The sequence below is a fragment of the Humulus lupulus genome, chromosome 6 (assembly GCF_963169125.1).
Source record: "Humulus lupulus chromosome 6, drHumLupu1.1, whole genome shotgun sequence".
Lineage (NCBI taxonomy): Eukaryota > Viridiplantae > Streptophyta > Magnoliopsida > Rosales > Cannabaceae > Humulus > Humulus lupulus.
In genome coordinates this window covers 52850094-52865773 of record NC_084798.1, presented here as the reverse complement: position 1 = coordinate 52865773, position 15680 = coordinate 52850094, and the positions used below count along the sequence as shown (strand labels likewise).

The 15680-nt window shown below is 35.6% G+C and overlaps 1 protein-coding gene across 1 annotated transcript; it reads right to left on the bottom strand.

Moving 5' to 3' along the window:
- Window positions 1–9853: 9853 nt before the first annotated feature.
- LOC133782169 (uncharacterized) lies at window positions 9854–15342 on the bottom strand. Its single transcript, XM_062221380.1, has 2 exons — window positions 14817–15342; window positions 9854–10112 (listed from the first exon to the last, which is right to left on the bottom strand). Exons 1-2 carry the CDS (start codon window positions 15132–15134, stop codon window positions 10104–10106), a joined length of 327 nt encoding a protein of 108 aa, XP_062077364.1. The 5' UTR covers window positions 15135–15342; the 3' UTR covers window positions 9854–10103.
- Between the last annotated feature and the right edge of the window lie 338 nt (window positions 15343–15680).

The window sequence follows — 15680 nt, the reverse complement described above, 5'->3', positions numbered from 1 at the left end:
AAAGCCCCTGCCTCTATGTGATACCGAGACCAGGCGCTATATATACCTCCGGGGAGGTTAACCCTTTGATCCACGGCAGGAATTTTAATGGAAACCCCTGTGAGGGGATACTTCCTGAAATAGTTAGCAACCATCCGAAGAGTCACTGAGCTGGTCGGGGAAGTATACCACTCGACATCAGGCAGATTCTGATGGCGAGGGCGGGCTCTAATTTGGATGTTAGGGTCAGGAACAGGATTGTTTCGACCGCAGGTCGAGGGAACCCTAGCCTGCGAATCAGGCTGGGCATGAAGGTTTGTACTATCGTCAGTGTCAGGTCTTCTCTTGCCTGAGGATTTGGAATGAGCCATTTGAGGAGGAGAAGGACGAGGTCTGGAAGAGGATCATGAGAAGGGAATCTCGTGGATTCGGTCGGCCGGTTGTTCTTCGCCTTCGAGCAGCTGGGCGAGAAGATCATCGTCGATGGGCCGTTCACCTCCCCACAAATCTGGCATCAATGTCTGCAAACAGAAGAATGGGGAGGTGAGGATGGAGAATTTTTAAAGGCTTTTTAGAATAATGCTGGTCGAGTATACAAGCTAAGCTTTTATACAACAGCATTCTAACAAAAAGATAAATTTTTTCCACACGAACAGTTTGATAAACGGATCAGAGGGTGAAAGTAAAAAGTTTTTTTTTAAAAAAAAAAGCTTTTTCAACTCCCCGTAGGGCGGGAAAAACCTATTTTCCAACTAGCCTAAAGATCGAAATTTTACTTCGATTTTACGTCCTAAAAGTATGATCCCGACTATTAAACTAACTCGTAACCCTTTTTCGCCTACAAGACATTCTACTCACAAGTATCTCAAACCAGAAGCAGATGAACTCAAACAGTCGACATACAGAAGCATGCATTGCGAAAATATAAAACATAAAGATTCGAAGACTTACCAGAAAAAAGATCGTTGAGAAGTAAAAAAAGTCTTCGGAAGTCGAGGTGCTCTCAAGATGAACTTGGAAAGTTCAGAAGAACGGTTTCTAGGAGAAGATGAGAGCTCTGGTTTTAGGGTTTCTGGAGTGAGTAGTGGCGTGCGTAAAAAGAAAAGGAAGATTTCGGAGATATTATATAAGTTTGTCTGTGGCATTAAAAAGGTGTAATCATCAGTTTCCCTTTTTCGAAGCATGGGGAAGCGGAATGGCCATCGAATTATTACTGGGGAACCGAAAAGTCATGATTAGACAGGAGTAGGTTACTTTTTCCAAGAACACACGAAGGGTTCTAACACGTTAGGCGGGGTAACCGAAGGGTCGTTCGCTCAAAAGTTTATTCATTGCTCGTAAAAAATAAACTTGGGGGGCAAATGTTATCCAAAAAAGTGACATTGATGACGTGGCGAGTGATCCCTGGACACGTGGCTGACACCTGGAGGAACTCTGCTAGTGTATCGACCAGAAGACGTTTTAGAAGCAGTAAGTAGCCCAGTCATACCTGCGACCAGTCTGGTCGATAGTTCCACATGCAATGTAATATTACTGTAAAGATCTTTGTAGATCCCGAATTTAACTCACAAAATCTCCTGAATATCCGCATATTCAGGAGAGAAAATCGACAACTAAATCATGTAATCCCCCTTGAGCCTATAAATAGAAAAAGATAGCTCAAGGGAGGGGACTTTTGGCTTTAGAATTATTTGAGACTAGAATAATTCTCCTTGGAATATTGTATTGTTTTTCAGAGGATAGTGAAACTCATTGAACCCTTCTTCTTTGATCACTCCTTTGATTCTTATATCAATAATAGTCTAACTGGACGTAGGTCATTACCAGATCCTGGGGCCGAACCACTATAAAATATCGTGTCTGATTATTTTTTGTCATTACGTTCTTCTCAACGCATTAATTCACATCAAGCATATTTTGACTCCGTGTCAGTTGGCCAAATTCTGGGTCAACACTATCCATACTGGAAAGTAAGGATGAAAGCTTTTATCAAATCCCTTGATGAAAGGGCTTGGAGATCAATATTAACTGGTTGGACACCACCTGTCGAGACAGATTCGAAATCCGGTAAGACACAAGTAAAATCTGAACTTGAATGGTCTAATGAAGAAGATAAAATGTCAATTTATAATAATAAAGCTTTACATGCAATTTTTAATGGAGTTGGTGAAACTTAAAATTGATTTCCTCTTGTGAGTCTGCTAAAGATACTTGGGAAATCCTTCAAACTCAATTTGAGGAACCACTGATGTTAAGCGATCTAGGCTTGTAATGTTGACCACTAGATTTGAAAATCTTCGCATGTCAGAAAAAGAAACCCTCACTGAATTTTATGAAGAATTGGCTGACATTGCTAATGAATATTTTGCTTTAGGATAAAATTTGTCTGACTCTGTTTTGGTTAGGAAAATTGTTAGATCTCTTCCTGACAGGTTTCAATCCAAGATCATAGCCATTGAGGAGGTAAAGAACCTTGACACCTTGAAAGTTGAGGAATTGATGGGATCTCTTCGAACTTTTGAACTTAATCAAAAGATCCGCCATCAAGAGAAACCAATTGCCGTGAAAGAGAAATCAATTGCCTTGAAATATTCCAAAGAGAAAATGGAAAGCTCAGATGAGGAAGATGATGATGAAATGATCTTGTTATCAAAAAAATTTAAGAAGTTTATGAAAAAGATTGGTAACAAGAAAAACATGTATAAACCCTCCAAAGGTAATAATTTTTCAAAACCTTTTGAATATACTAATAACAAATGTATTCAATGTAGGGAGTGTGAAGGTTTTGGACATATTCAATCCGAATGTGCCAATATCTTAAAGAAAAATAAGAAGGTCTTGGCAGCCACTTGGAGTGACAAGGAATCTGAAAGTAGTGATGAGGAAGAAAATTCTAATCTTGCATTAACTTCTGTTTTTTCTTGCTTACCTCTTTCTGTGCAGGTGAATGAGAACCTTGTTTGTTTAAATAATACTATTTCAACAGATGAGGGTTCCCATGGTGATTTGGATGAATCCGATTTGGATGAGGATTCTTTGAAAGAATCATACAAAAACATGTATGATCAATGGTTGAAAGTATGTTCAGATAATCGTTTGATGGCAAACAATAACAAAGTTCTCCAGAAGAGAAATGAAGAACTTGACTCTCTTGTTAAAAAATATGAAATTGAGATTGTTGCTAAAGATTCTGAAATCAATAGTTTGTCTAATGAAGTTGATAAAATTGTGAAAGGTGTCAAATTGTTTAATCATAGATCCATGGTTTTGGATGATGTTCTGCTTGCAGGTCAAAAAGCTTGTGATTTTTCTAGGTTAGGATCAAATGGATCTAAACCTAAAGGAAAAACAATTTATATTTCTGGAAATCTTCCTATTGTTTCGACAAATGACCCTTTTGCAGGAACAACTCAAACTCATGTGACATCATCTTCTCAATCTGTCACAACAAATGAGAAACATACCATAAATTTTGAGAATAAAAAAACTGGTCATTTTATTCCAATTTGCAATTTCTGTGGAGTGAAGGGTCATATTCGACCTAAATGTTTTACCTTGATGAATTTTCTTCAAAAAAATTACTTTAATCATCATGGTCATTTGAGACAAATGCCCTTGAAGAAAAGGACACGACCTAAGAAAGTATGAGTGAATAAAAATGAATTCAAATGTCTTGCTGCCTTTACTTGTCTTAGAACATGTGCTTTTAACTCTTGGTATTTTGATAGTGGTTGTTCTAGGAATATGACAGGTAACAAAATCATACTCACTGACTTCAAAACTTTGAAAAATGGGGAAGTCACATTTGGTGATGGTAAGTCTTGTAAGGTACTTGGTAGTGGCACTCTAAATTATGAAGGACTACCAAAGTTGCAAAATGTTCTTTTGGTTGATGGACTTAAAACTAATCTAATTAGTATAAGTCAAATTTGTGACCAAAACTTGTTTGTAAATTTTTCTCATGATAATTGTTTTGTGCTTGACCAAAATGGAAATTGTGTTTTGAAGGGTTATAAATCTGTTGACAATTGTTACACATTATCTCAATCATGCAGTTGTCACACAAACACAAGGAGTGATACTAATTTGTGTCATGAAAAACATGGTCATGTGATGTTTGAAAATTTGAGAAAAATTGGAAGTGTGAGTTATGTTCATGATTTACCGAATTTAGGTAAATGTGAGCCATATCGATTGGGAAAACATTTGAAAATTTCCCATGAAAAATGTTTCAATGTTGGAGTGTGTGCTTGCTTCCAAGGGAACCCCATGGAGTCTCATGTGACTGCTGTAAAAAGAATTATTCGTTACATCAATAATACTCTTGATTTAGGCATTTGGTACTCTAAAGAAACAAATTCTAACCATGTGTGTTATAGTGATGCAGATTGGGCAAGAAACACTCATGATCGCAAAAGTACAAGTGGTGGTTGTTTTTACTTAGGAAACAATTTGGTCTCCTGGCATAGTAAAAAATAAAACTCCATCTCCTTGTCAATAGCCGAGGCTGAGTACATTGCTGCTGGAAGCTGTTGTACTCAACTTTTGTGGATGAAATAAATGTTGGCAGACTATGGGTTTGATATTAAAACTTTAACTATTTTTTGTGATAATACAAGTGCTATTAATATCTCCAAAAATCCTGTTCAGCACTCTCGCACCAAATATATTGACATTCGTCATCATTTTATTAGGGAACTTGTTGAGAACAAAACATTGATTTTAGACTATGTTGAGACTAACAAACAAATTGCAGATATTTTTACTAAAGCTTTAGACACGGTCAGATTTGATTCCCTCAGGAAATCCTTGGGGGTTTGTTTTATTTGAAATTGCCAATAAATTGATTATCTTGCCTTGCATATGTGTTTGTGTAAATCTCTTGTCCTGTTTGGAAGAAATTTGATGAGCATATTTTTTGTATTTTAGAAAATGATCGTTATAAGTCTTATACTTTGTTTGGAATAAAAAAAAAACCATCCAATTTATATTTGATCAAATCATTATGTTTGTATGAACATTCCTTAATCCAGTTTATTTTTCAGGCTCCATTTTGGAAAAGAGCTACCTATACTGATGTGTGAAAGCCGACACTGAGTAAGTTGGTACCAGGTAATTAGCAATTATATTGGAGGAGACTCTACTAGTGTAAAGGGCTACCATCAGTATAAGAGTTATAGCCTCCATTATGGTTACAATTTGAAAAAGGCTACAATCACCAAATATGGGCAATGACCCTAGCTTTAAAAGGCCAAAAAGTAACGCCAAATTGATTACACATGCACACACACATGCCTGTTGACTAGACTGTGTAAGATGGTTGTAAGACTCATACATATAATGAATTGATTCAAATATGTTTTGTGATTGGTATATTTTTTGAATTATGGTCACTTAGTATTTGAATTATAACTCATTTCTCTAATTTGTGAAAAATATGGTTATCTTGTTGCTTTTGAACAGGACTTGGCATTTACATGGACACATATGGTATGACAATTTACACTCTATTTTCGACAATTTTGTAATAAAATAATAAAAAAAAATTGATAAAATAAAATCTGTTTTGAACCGTGTACTTAAAAAAAAGGGTTTGAAAAATTAATTGATGCAATTTATTTGTTTTATCTCAATATATTCTAAATTATTCAAAAAGTTTCCAATTTTGAGGTGTGAAAGAATTTGTTTTAAAAAATGAGATATTTTGTCATTTATCACATAAAATCTGGTTACCCATTTTTGGTTACCTATTTTTGAACTTGCCTCATTTGTGCACCGAATACTCTATATATTCGGATTCACTTTGGTTGTTTCATTCTCAGTGTTTTCTTGTTTGTCTCTCTCACTTATAACCAAAGTGTTTAGGGTTTTTGTTCTTTGTGTGTCTCCATTTGTTTCTCTTCTAGCAGCCATGAAGACCGAGGAGCCTAACACCCTTGCTGTCCTTACTGCTGTTGACGCGGTTCTTCGGCAACAGATAATTAAGAGAAGAAGAGAAAGAGATTAGTACTTAAAAGTAGAACCGTCACAGATATGAAATCTTTGTGGAAAGAACTAGGTGACTCCAGACACGTTTTTAAGTGGTTCGAAGGTTAAAATCCTTCTACTCCACTAGTCAATATTATTGATCTTTTCTGGGTAATTGGTTTACAAAGTATATAGTTCTTACAAGACTATTTTTCCAACCCCTATCAACTCCCAGGGTCTCCATATTTATAGGAGAAGGCACCTGGAAGTTGGTAGGGAGGTCATCCCGTGACCTTACCATTTGTCATATCAAGTCTGTGATATTCATGATTAATTCCTAAACCTGACACACAAGTGTGGTCTAATCAGTATGGAAGGAGATAATGGGCCGCACGGCCCAACTCGTCCGTGGGTGTCTGAATACGCACGTTCCTGCTGCGTGTCCGAGAAGTCAGGGGGATATCGGACACGTGATGGCAGGATTATGCACGTTTATCTTGCATGTTGACTTCCCATAGGGTCAGAGCTTCCTGAGAAGCTCGCTACCGGAGCAATCCATAACCCGAGCTTATCCGTCAGTGGTCGCCGGATGTTGTTCCCAGCTCCTGGTGCAACAAGAGGGAGCTGGAAACAGGACCCCCTCGAGCTAGAAAGGGCCCGTCCTGAAAATAGAGCCTCTGGCCTGTGGGAGCCTCGGACTAAATATGATTAAGTCCGAGGATCGTCCTGCTAAACAGCCCGTGGGAAAACCAGGGCGTACAACTGCTCTTGCTTCTGTCCAGACAGGAATTGCAAGTCTCTCTGAGCGGTTCACTAACATGGAAGATGCTCAGCGCCAAATTCTTGATTCGTTGGCAATCATCAATGCATCTACCACTCTAGCTCCATGACGGTTACCGTTCCTTTCGATCTATTTTCCTTTGCTTTTGATAAATGTAAAATAACACTAGATGTGTCTTTCTTTTGGTTTTGTTTCCTTTGTTCTTTGGTATTTTCTTAGACAATGAGGGGGAGCGAGAGTAACTCTATTTTTGGTACTTTGATTCTGCTGATTGACCTGCTGTTTCTTATTGGTTTTTGTTAACAGTTTTATCTTGTGCTTTGGTTCATTTTGGCAGGGGGAATCATTTTGTGACTCTTGTGTTTTTAAGCACTTACTTGTGTTTTGCAGGGATCTTTTAAAAATAGATATGCTTTGTCTATAAAATTGCCAAATGGGGAGATTGTAAATCCTAAAATTGGCATATTTTATAGAAATATCTTTTTAATTAAAAGATCAATTTCTGTTTCCCTTTATTGTAAATTTCGAAAATTCACTTTCCCTTTTTTGAGACTTTCAGATTATATTAGCTTCCTTATTTAGCTTTATATTGTCTCAATTTGATTATAAAGGGAAATTATATCTTGCAAATATTCAGTACTTACCCAAAGTCATTTCTGGAATATTTGATTGTATATTTTCGTGCAGCTCAAGAATTGAAATTCAGGAAACTGAATCTTTAATGTCATTAATTGTTCTTTCTATTTTGAGCTGTTTTTGATCCGACACATGTCTGAGCTGTCCCCACCAAAATCGTATCTGTCGGATCAGCATCTTCTAAAAAAGGCAACTCTTCATCAATCAAGAATATCTTCAATTATTCTTGCCTTTATTAGAAGAATTCTTTCTCAGCCTTTATGCGCACGAAAATGGACTCTATAAATAGGGCTCTAAAGGCAATGAGAAAAGGGAACTCTTAGATGCATAATTTGTGAGCATAATTGTAATATTTGTGAGAGTTCCTCTTTGTATTCAAGATCATAAGTATTCACGTGATCTTGTAGAAATATGTGTGTTTAGTTTTTAGTGGTGAGTTTATACCATGTTCATGAGTGAATACACATTGTAATTTGAACACAATGTTTATAGTCTTCGGGAGAAGATTTTTACAAGCCTTGCGTCTGGAGGATGCAAGCACTCACTGGCCATTGAAGGGAGTTCAAGTGGTTGAGCGTTTCAATCAAGATCAGATTAGTGAAGAGAAGTACAACAAAGTTGCGGCAAATCTCAAGAGGGAGTCTTGTTTTGTTTAAGTCAATATTTTGTACTTGTGATTCTTTATTAATTGGTTTTATTCTCTGGGCGTGGCCCCAAGGAGTGAGTTATCCGAAAAGGGTTTCTGAACCTTGTAAAAATTCGTTGTGTTCTTTATTGTTTTGCACTGTCTTTTTATTGTGTTCATTTTCTGTCGTGACAAGTTAGGATTCTGTCCCAACAGAACTGGAATCTGTATAAACAGTTAATTACCATTCCGCACTTTAATTAATTCAAATGGTTTAATTAATTTGGTAATTACTAAAAACAGAATTTCATACTATAATACTAATAATTAGATATTCACTTATAGGAATGTGCAATGAATAATTGACATAAGTAATGAATCATTTACTTCAAGGAATAACATTGAAAATACCATACTTGCTTCTGGCAAGAAATATTGTATATATAATAACATGACTAATAATATCAATACTCTTTAAAATGAAATTTACTTTCTATCATTTTCTTCAGGGAATAATATTTAAATGTACAACAAAATTGATATACATGTTAACTTCTTTATTGTACAATAAACACACATCCAAGTCAATATCAAATGTAGTTACACCTGAATTAGTTTATTATCTTCATATTTATTTTTCAACCTTGTTTATCATTATTTCATATTTTATTGTTTTGATGCAATTTTCTTAAAAATTTTGGGGCTTGAAAAAATCAGTCACCAACTGCATCAATCATAATACATTTCAATGTTTTTGTTTTTTAATTATGTTCATAAATTTCATATAATTGACAAATATGTGAAATATTCACTTCAGTGAATTTTGCTAAAATATCACAACTCTTTAGCAATTATGTTTATTTTATATATCTTAATGAATAATATCACTTTTGTATAATTTTCAGGATATATGAAAGACCTTATCTCAAGGATCTATAATTTTTTTTTCAATATGCCATAGGCATGGAACTTTACAAATTCTAATGTAATCATCTGTAAATAACTATAAAATATGTACTATAGAGAAATCAATATTAAAAATGTGAGATAGTAAGAACACATTCATATGAATATAATCATATTTACGATAACAAGACATTAAACCATCTAATACTATAACAATGATAAAATACCAACTCACATATACATTTTTTTTATGATCAATAAATATAGTATGGTAATCATGTAAACATACATTCGCAATAAAATATTTTTACCTCAATAAACTATGATGACTAGAGGCTGATAATGAATTTTGTTATCAAAACAAGATGGTGGTTGAAGATTGAATCATCTTGTTCAGAATCAACGAATGATTATGACTAGAGATTCATGATAAAAATTTGAACCTACAAATAATGATAGTTAGAGAGTCGTGCTGATAATGTGTTATAAAACTATTAAGATTACAAAAATATAAAGTATACAGAAAATAAATAGATAGAATAATAGAGAGATGTAAAGAGAGAGTAAAACTCTTGTATGTGTTATTTCAATGGGGAAAGACCCCTATTTATATATATAAATAAATCCTAAGGAAATCAGGTAACTACTCTGAATTCAATCAATAATCAATCAATAATTAATGCTAATATTTTACTTTAGGTAACCTAGTGATTCTTCATTATTATGCACATCCATATATATAATATTTATAAAAAATACTAATTTAACTCTTTGTAAGAAAAAAAATACTAATTTATACTCTTGTGATTTAAAATATTTTATATTACTTTGAAGAAATTATTTTTGGTGCCTATTTTTGGATAACCTTTTTTATTTTTACCCATTTATTAATTTTCTTATTTCTATACCTAGATTTGTAATAAATGTCTCATTATACCATTTCTCTACATCTGCAGCTATTGAGTCTCTTAGCCATAATTGGACACTCTTCTTCCACACCGATTACAACATTCTGATTACTAATTTTCTTATCTCAACATTCTGACCAAATATAATGAAGCGACACGATACATCTCTCCATTCATCCAGCGTCACAAGCCCAACGATCCCAACAAATCTCTCCATCCCTCTGGTATCGCAAGCCCATCGATCCCAACAACTTTAGCAGTCCAGCTCTAAGCTTCTCCACCATTCCGGCATTATGAGCCACTACGGATCCTGTTGGGGAAAGGACAAAGCTATTTGCTTTAGGATAATTATAATATAAAATATATAGAGAAAGAGATGTTAGAAATTAATTTTTTCTCCACACTCTTCATTGAATCAACAGGTGGCTATATATAGGCTTACAATCTAGACATATAGCTGATACCACTAACTCCATTCACACACACTACATAGACACGGACACCACCAATGCCTCAACTGACTAATCCACTAAGAAATAATAATAAACTAATTAATATCCATTTTCTAGGATATTGACTCAGTACACATAATAAATAAATGACACCTGTAACACAATTTGAATCATTCTTCAACACTCCCCCTTGATTCAAAGTCAGATACTCCAAGACGTGATCTGAAGTAGACAAACTTCTCTTTTGGAAGTGCCTTTGTAAGAATATCTGCCACCTGCTGATGTGTATAGCACTGCTTCAACATAATTTCACCATTTCCTACCAAATCTCGGATGAAATGAAAACGTATATCAATATGCTTCGTTCTTCCATAAAAAACTGGATTTTTTGTCATTGCAATTGCTGCCATATTATCACAGAAAATATCAGTTGCACCTTTTTGATCTTGATACAGATCTGCCAGAATTCTTCTAAGCCAAATTGCTTGACAAGCTGCTGAAGTGGTAGCAACATACTCTGCTTCTAAAGAAGATGAAGATGTTGTAGCTTGTTTCTTTGAACTCCATGTGATTGCTCCTGACCCAATATTGAAAACACTTGCTGATATGCTTTTGCCATCATCTAATGAGCCTGCCCAATCGCTATCAGTAAACCCACAAAGACTGAAGTTAGAAATTTTATTGTACCATATTCCATAATATACTGTTCCAGCAACATACTTCAAGATCCTTTTTGCAGCTCCAAAGTGATGCCTTGTGGGATTTTGCATGAACCTGGAAATCATACCAACAGAGAAAGCAATATATGGTCTGGTATTAGTTAGATAAATCAAACCTCCAACTAAGCTTCTGAAATTTGTTGCATTAGCCATCTCTGTGCCATCTTCAATTTGCAATTTCTCATTCATATTCATGGGTGTAATGGCAGGTTTACAATTAAGAAAATTGAACCTTTTGAGAAGATCTATGGCATATTTCCTTTGTGAGATAAATATTCCATCAACTCCTTGCTTCACCTCAAGACCAAGAAAATAATGCAATGGACCCATATCTGACATCTCAAACTTTTTATTCATGTTAGACTTAAAAAAAGCCACAAGAGAATTAGAGGAGCTCATATATATAATATCATCAACGTAAAGGCATACAATGATAAAGTCACTTTTACTTTCCTTCTTTATATAAAGAGTGGGTTCATTTTCACTTCTAGAGAAGCCATTTTGACGAAAGTATCCATCAATTTTGCTATACCATGCTCGTGGAGCTTGTTTTAGTCCATAAAGTGCCTTCTTCAACCTGTTCTTCAACCTGTACACCTTGCCTTCAATAATGAATCCTTCTGGTTGAGCTACATAGACTTCTTGCAATTCTCCATTTAAAAATGCAGACTTGACATCAAATTGGTAGACAGGCAACTGTAGTTGTGCAGCCAAAGCTAAAACAATCCTCGCAGTTTAAAATCAAGCAACTGGAGAAAAAGTTTCTTCGAAATCAATACCGTGTTGCTGCAAATATCCTTTTGCCACGAGTCGCGCCTTGTGCTTTTGAATAGTTCCATTTGCATGGTATTTTGTTTTGAGGACCCACTTCAGACCAATTCCTGTTGGAACTTATTTATATAAGGGTGAATTATTAAAAAATAGAAAATGTGCTTTAATGACTCCCTAGAGGAAGAGTCCCACATTGTTTTAGAATACTCTTTTGTAAGGGTATATAGAGAGTGGACTTGAGCCTTGGGGTTGTGCCCCAAGGGGTACCCACTTTTGTGGAAGAGGGAGGAGTCACACAAAGGCCACCTGAGCACCACACACGCGTGCGCGCCACCACCGCCGACTGACCCGAGCTGTGCACCTTATTATTTTTTGAAAAAAAATTTATTTATTAAATATTATTTTATTTAATAAAAACGAGGTTAATATTGGTAAACTGAAGACTTATTCTCTTAAGCTTTTTCAGGATTTCAACTGCCTCTCCCACATTTTAATAAGACGTCTTTTTTATTCCCGTTAATAAAGATCCACTTTCTCTTCTAAAATGGTGCGATTACTTTTCAGAAAAAAATCACTCAACATTTTTTCGATTAAAAATTCCGAGCAGTAGCATTCATTGGGGTGTGGTAAACGACGGTTCTCTACGGTGCAGTGGAGGTCCGATACAGTGTCTAGACTGGGTTGTTTTATCCTGGGGACGACGGGGCTGATAGTCTGCTTGCACATCTCTGGGCAGTGCAGCGAACGTCTTAAAGAGAGCGACCTAGTCCGCGACTCAATCCAGATTATTATTCGGTAATTTCGTTCCTTTTTATTTCTGCAGCAACTATCTCAACAATTCCTTTCTTTTCTTTGGGTAGGTCTGTCATCTCCCATGTCTCATTTCTCTGAATTGCCATCAACTCTTCCTTCATTATATTTTTCCAACCTCTTTTGTTGCTGCTTCTTCAAAGGTTGTAGGATCTGTAACAAAAAGAGCAAAATGACAATATTCATAGATTTCTTTCAAAGATCTGAACCTTGCAGGTGGAGTTTCATTAGAAGATTCTTGCAAGGAAGATGAACTGTTGCTTCTTAAAGTTGTTGATGATGAAGCTGGTGATTCAAAAGGTGTATGTGCATTTTCTTGGACTGCATTTGTATCTTCAAATGTTGTTGAGATTTGAACTCGACTCCCTTCGGCTTCTTCATTCCACGTCCACCTTGCATCTTCGTCAAAAATGACATCTCTCCTTATAAGAACTTTGCCACTAAGAGGGTTATACAACTTATATGCTTTGGATTGAATGAAATATCCAACAAAGATGCCTTTTTCAGATTTATCCTCAAGTTTATGACGAAATTGAGAAATTACCAAAGCATAAGCTATACAACCAAAAATTCTTAAGTGACTTACTCTTAGTCTTCTACTTCTCCAAGCCTCATATGGTGTTTGATTCAAGATAGCTTTTGTAGGAGAAATATTCAACAAGTAGACTGCTGTTGACACTGCTTCAGCCCAAAACTGATTAGGAAGACCTCTAGCTTTGAGCAAACTTCTAGCCATCTCCACAACGGTTCGATTCTTTCTCTCCGCCACACCGTTTTGTTGTGGTGTGTAAGGTGTTGTCAACTCCATGTAAATACCATGTTCTTCACAAAATCTATTAAAGGCATAAGACCTCTATCTGTGCGAAGAGACTTTATGAAGGTATTTTTATTCTTTTCCACAAGAGCCTTGAATTTTTTGAAATTTGCAAAAGCTTCTAATTTTTCTGTTAGAAAATATACCCAACTCATTCGACTATAATCATCAGTAAAGAGCAAAAAATACTTACTCCCACCAAGTGACGTAGTTCTCATAGGTCCACATAAATCAGCATGAACCAACTTAAGACATTCAGAAGCTCTCCATGATTGCCCACTTGGAAAAGACTTTCTTGCATGTTTTCCATAAACACATGCTTCACACAAGCCAAGAGAATTAATTTTAGGTAGCCCATGGACCATACCTTTCTTACTTAGAAGCTGCAAGCCTTTGATATTGAGATGTCCATATCTCAAATGCCATTCCTTTGATTCATTCTCCTCATTGACAATGAGAGCTTGATTGTCCATTGTAGATATTTTAAGTGGAAACATCTTATTTTCTGTCATTTGCACACTAGCAATGGACTGACCAGATTTATCATTAATAATACATGCTCCATCATTAAATGAAATTTCATAACCATTAGCCATTAACTGTCCAACACTTAACAATCTGTGAGCTAGATTAAGAACAAAGAAAACATTATAAAGCAATTTTTCTTTACCATGGCTAGTCTTTACAACAACACCTTTACCTTCAACTTGAATTTGCTTGTCATCTACAAGCCTAACTTGTACCTTTTGTGACTCATCAAGCTCTTTAAATAATGATCTATTTCCAGTCATGTGGTTTGAACAACCACTATCCAAAAACCAAACATCATTTTGAACATTAGTTGAAGAAGAATGAACCATAAATAACGTACTTTCTGCATTCTCATTTTCAGTATAATTTGCTTGTGGTGCCCAAAAATTTGCCTTCACATGCCCAAATTTCTTGCAATTGTGACATTGAATATAGCTTTTGTTCCATCTTTGTTCCCCATTGGGCTGCCTCTCTTGCCCATCAGAACGTCCTCTTCCTCTGCCTCTTGGATGTCCTCTGCCACGAAAGCCTCCTCTTCCACGTCCTCTTCCTATAGAGTCTTGTTTTTTGTCTGTCTCCCCCTTCACTTATGAAGCTTGAAATGCCTTTTCTTCATTTTTCTCAGCTACTCTGTTACGCCTTGCCTCATGTGCTTGTTAAGAACCCATTAGTTCATCAAAAGAAAAAATAGAGAGATCTTTGCTTTCCTCAATTGTTGTAACAACATAATCATACTTAGGAGACAGAGTTCGTAAAACTTTGGAAACAATTTTCTTATCAGATATTTTTTCTCCATATGATCTCGTTTGACTAATAATTGAAATTACTCTAGACAAGTAATCTTGTAAAGTTTCATTACATTTCATGTGCAAAGCCTCAAAATCTTGTCTAAGAGTCTGAAGTTTTACTTTCATTACCTTTGATGAGCCCATAAATTCTTTCTGCAGTGTTTCCCAAGCCTCCTTTGAGGTAGATGCCATTGCAATTCTAGAAAAAATGGTGTCATTAACTGCTTGTTGAAGAAAGAATAATGCCTTTGAATCTTTCTTCTTATTTTCCCTCAAACGCCCTTCATCTGCTTCATTGCTGTTGAAGCCAGTCTCCGCTAAATCCCAAAGGTCTTGAGATTTGAACAGGGTCTTCATTTTGATACTCCAAAATTCGTAGCACTCTCCTTTGAAAATAGGAATAAGGGGTTGAAAAACACCAATGGAGCCTCTGCCATTTGCTGCCATCGTTACCCACACCACTCAGGATACTTTATTGCTCTGATACCACTTTTGTTGGGGAAAAGACAAAGCTATTTTCTTTAGGATAATTATAATATAAAATATATAGAGAAAGAGATGTTAGAAATTAATTTTTTCTGCACACTCTTCATTGAATCAATAGGTGCCTATATATAGGCTTACAATCTGGACACATAGCTGATACCACTAACTCCATTCATACACACTACATAGACACGTACACCACTAATGCCTATAATACATGAACTGACTAATCCACTAAGAAATAATAATAAACTATTTAATATCCATTTTTTTAGGATATTGACTCAATACACATAATAAATAAATGACACTTGTTGTTGACCCTTGATTTGGTAAACGACACAGAGTCAAATAAATGACAAAGAACAAAAAGGAAATCAAGAAGATAATCAAACGGGAAGAAAATGACACAAGTGATTTATAGTGGTTCGGCCCCAATTGGATGGTAATGACCTACGTCCACTTAGTGTTCTTATTGATATTGAATCCCAAAATTGTGATCAACGA

What these genes read in the sequence shown, in the direction of transcription:
- LOC133782169 (XM_062221380.1), bottom strand. Translation starts at nt 15,134, where the DNA reads ATGGCAGCAAATGGCAGAGGCTCCATTGGTGTTTTTCAACCCCTTATT.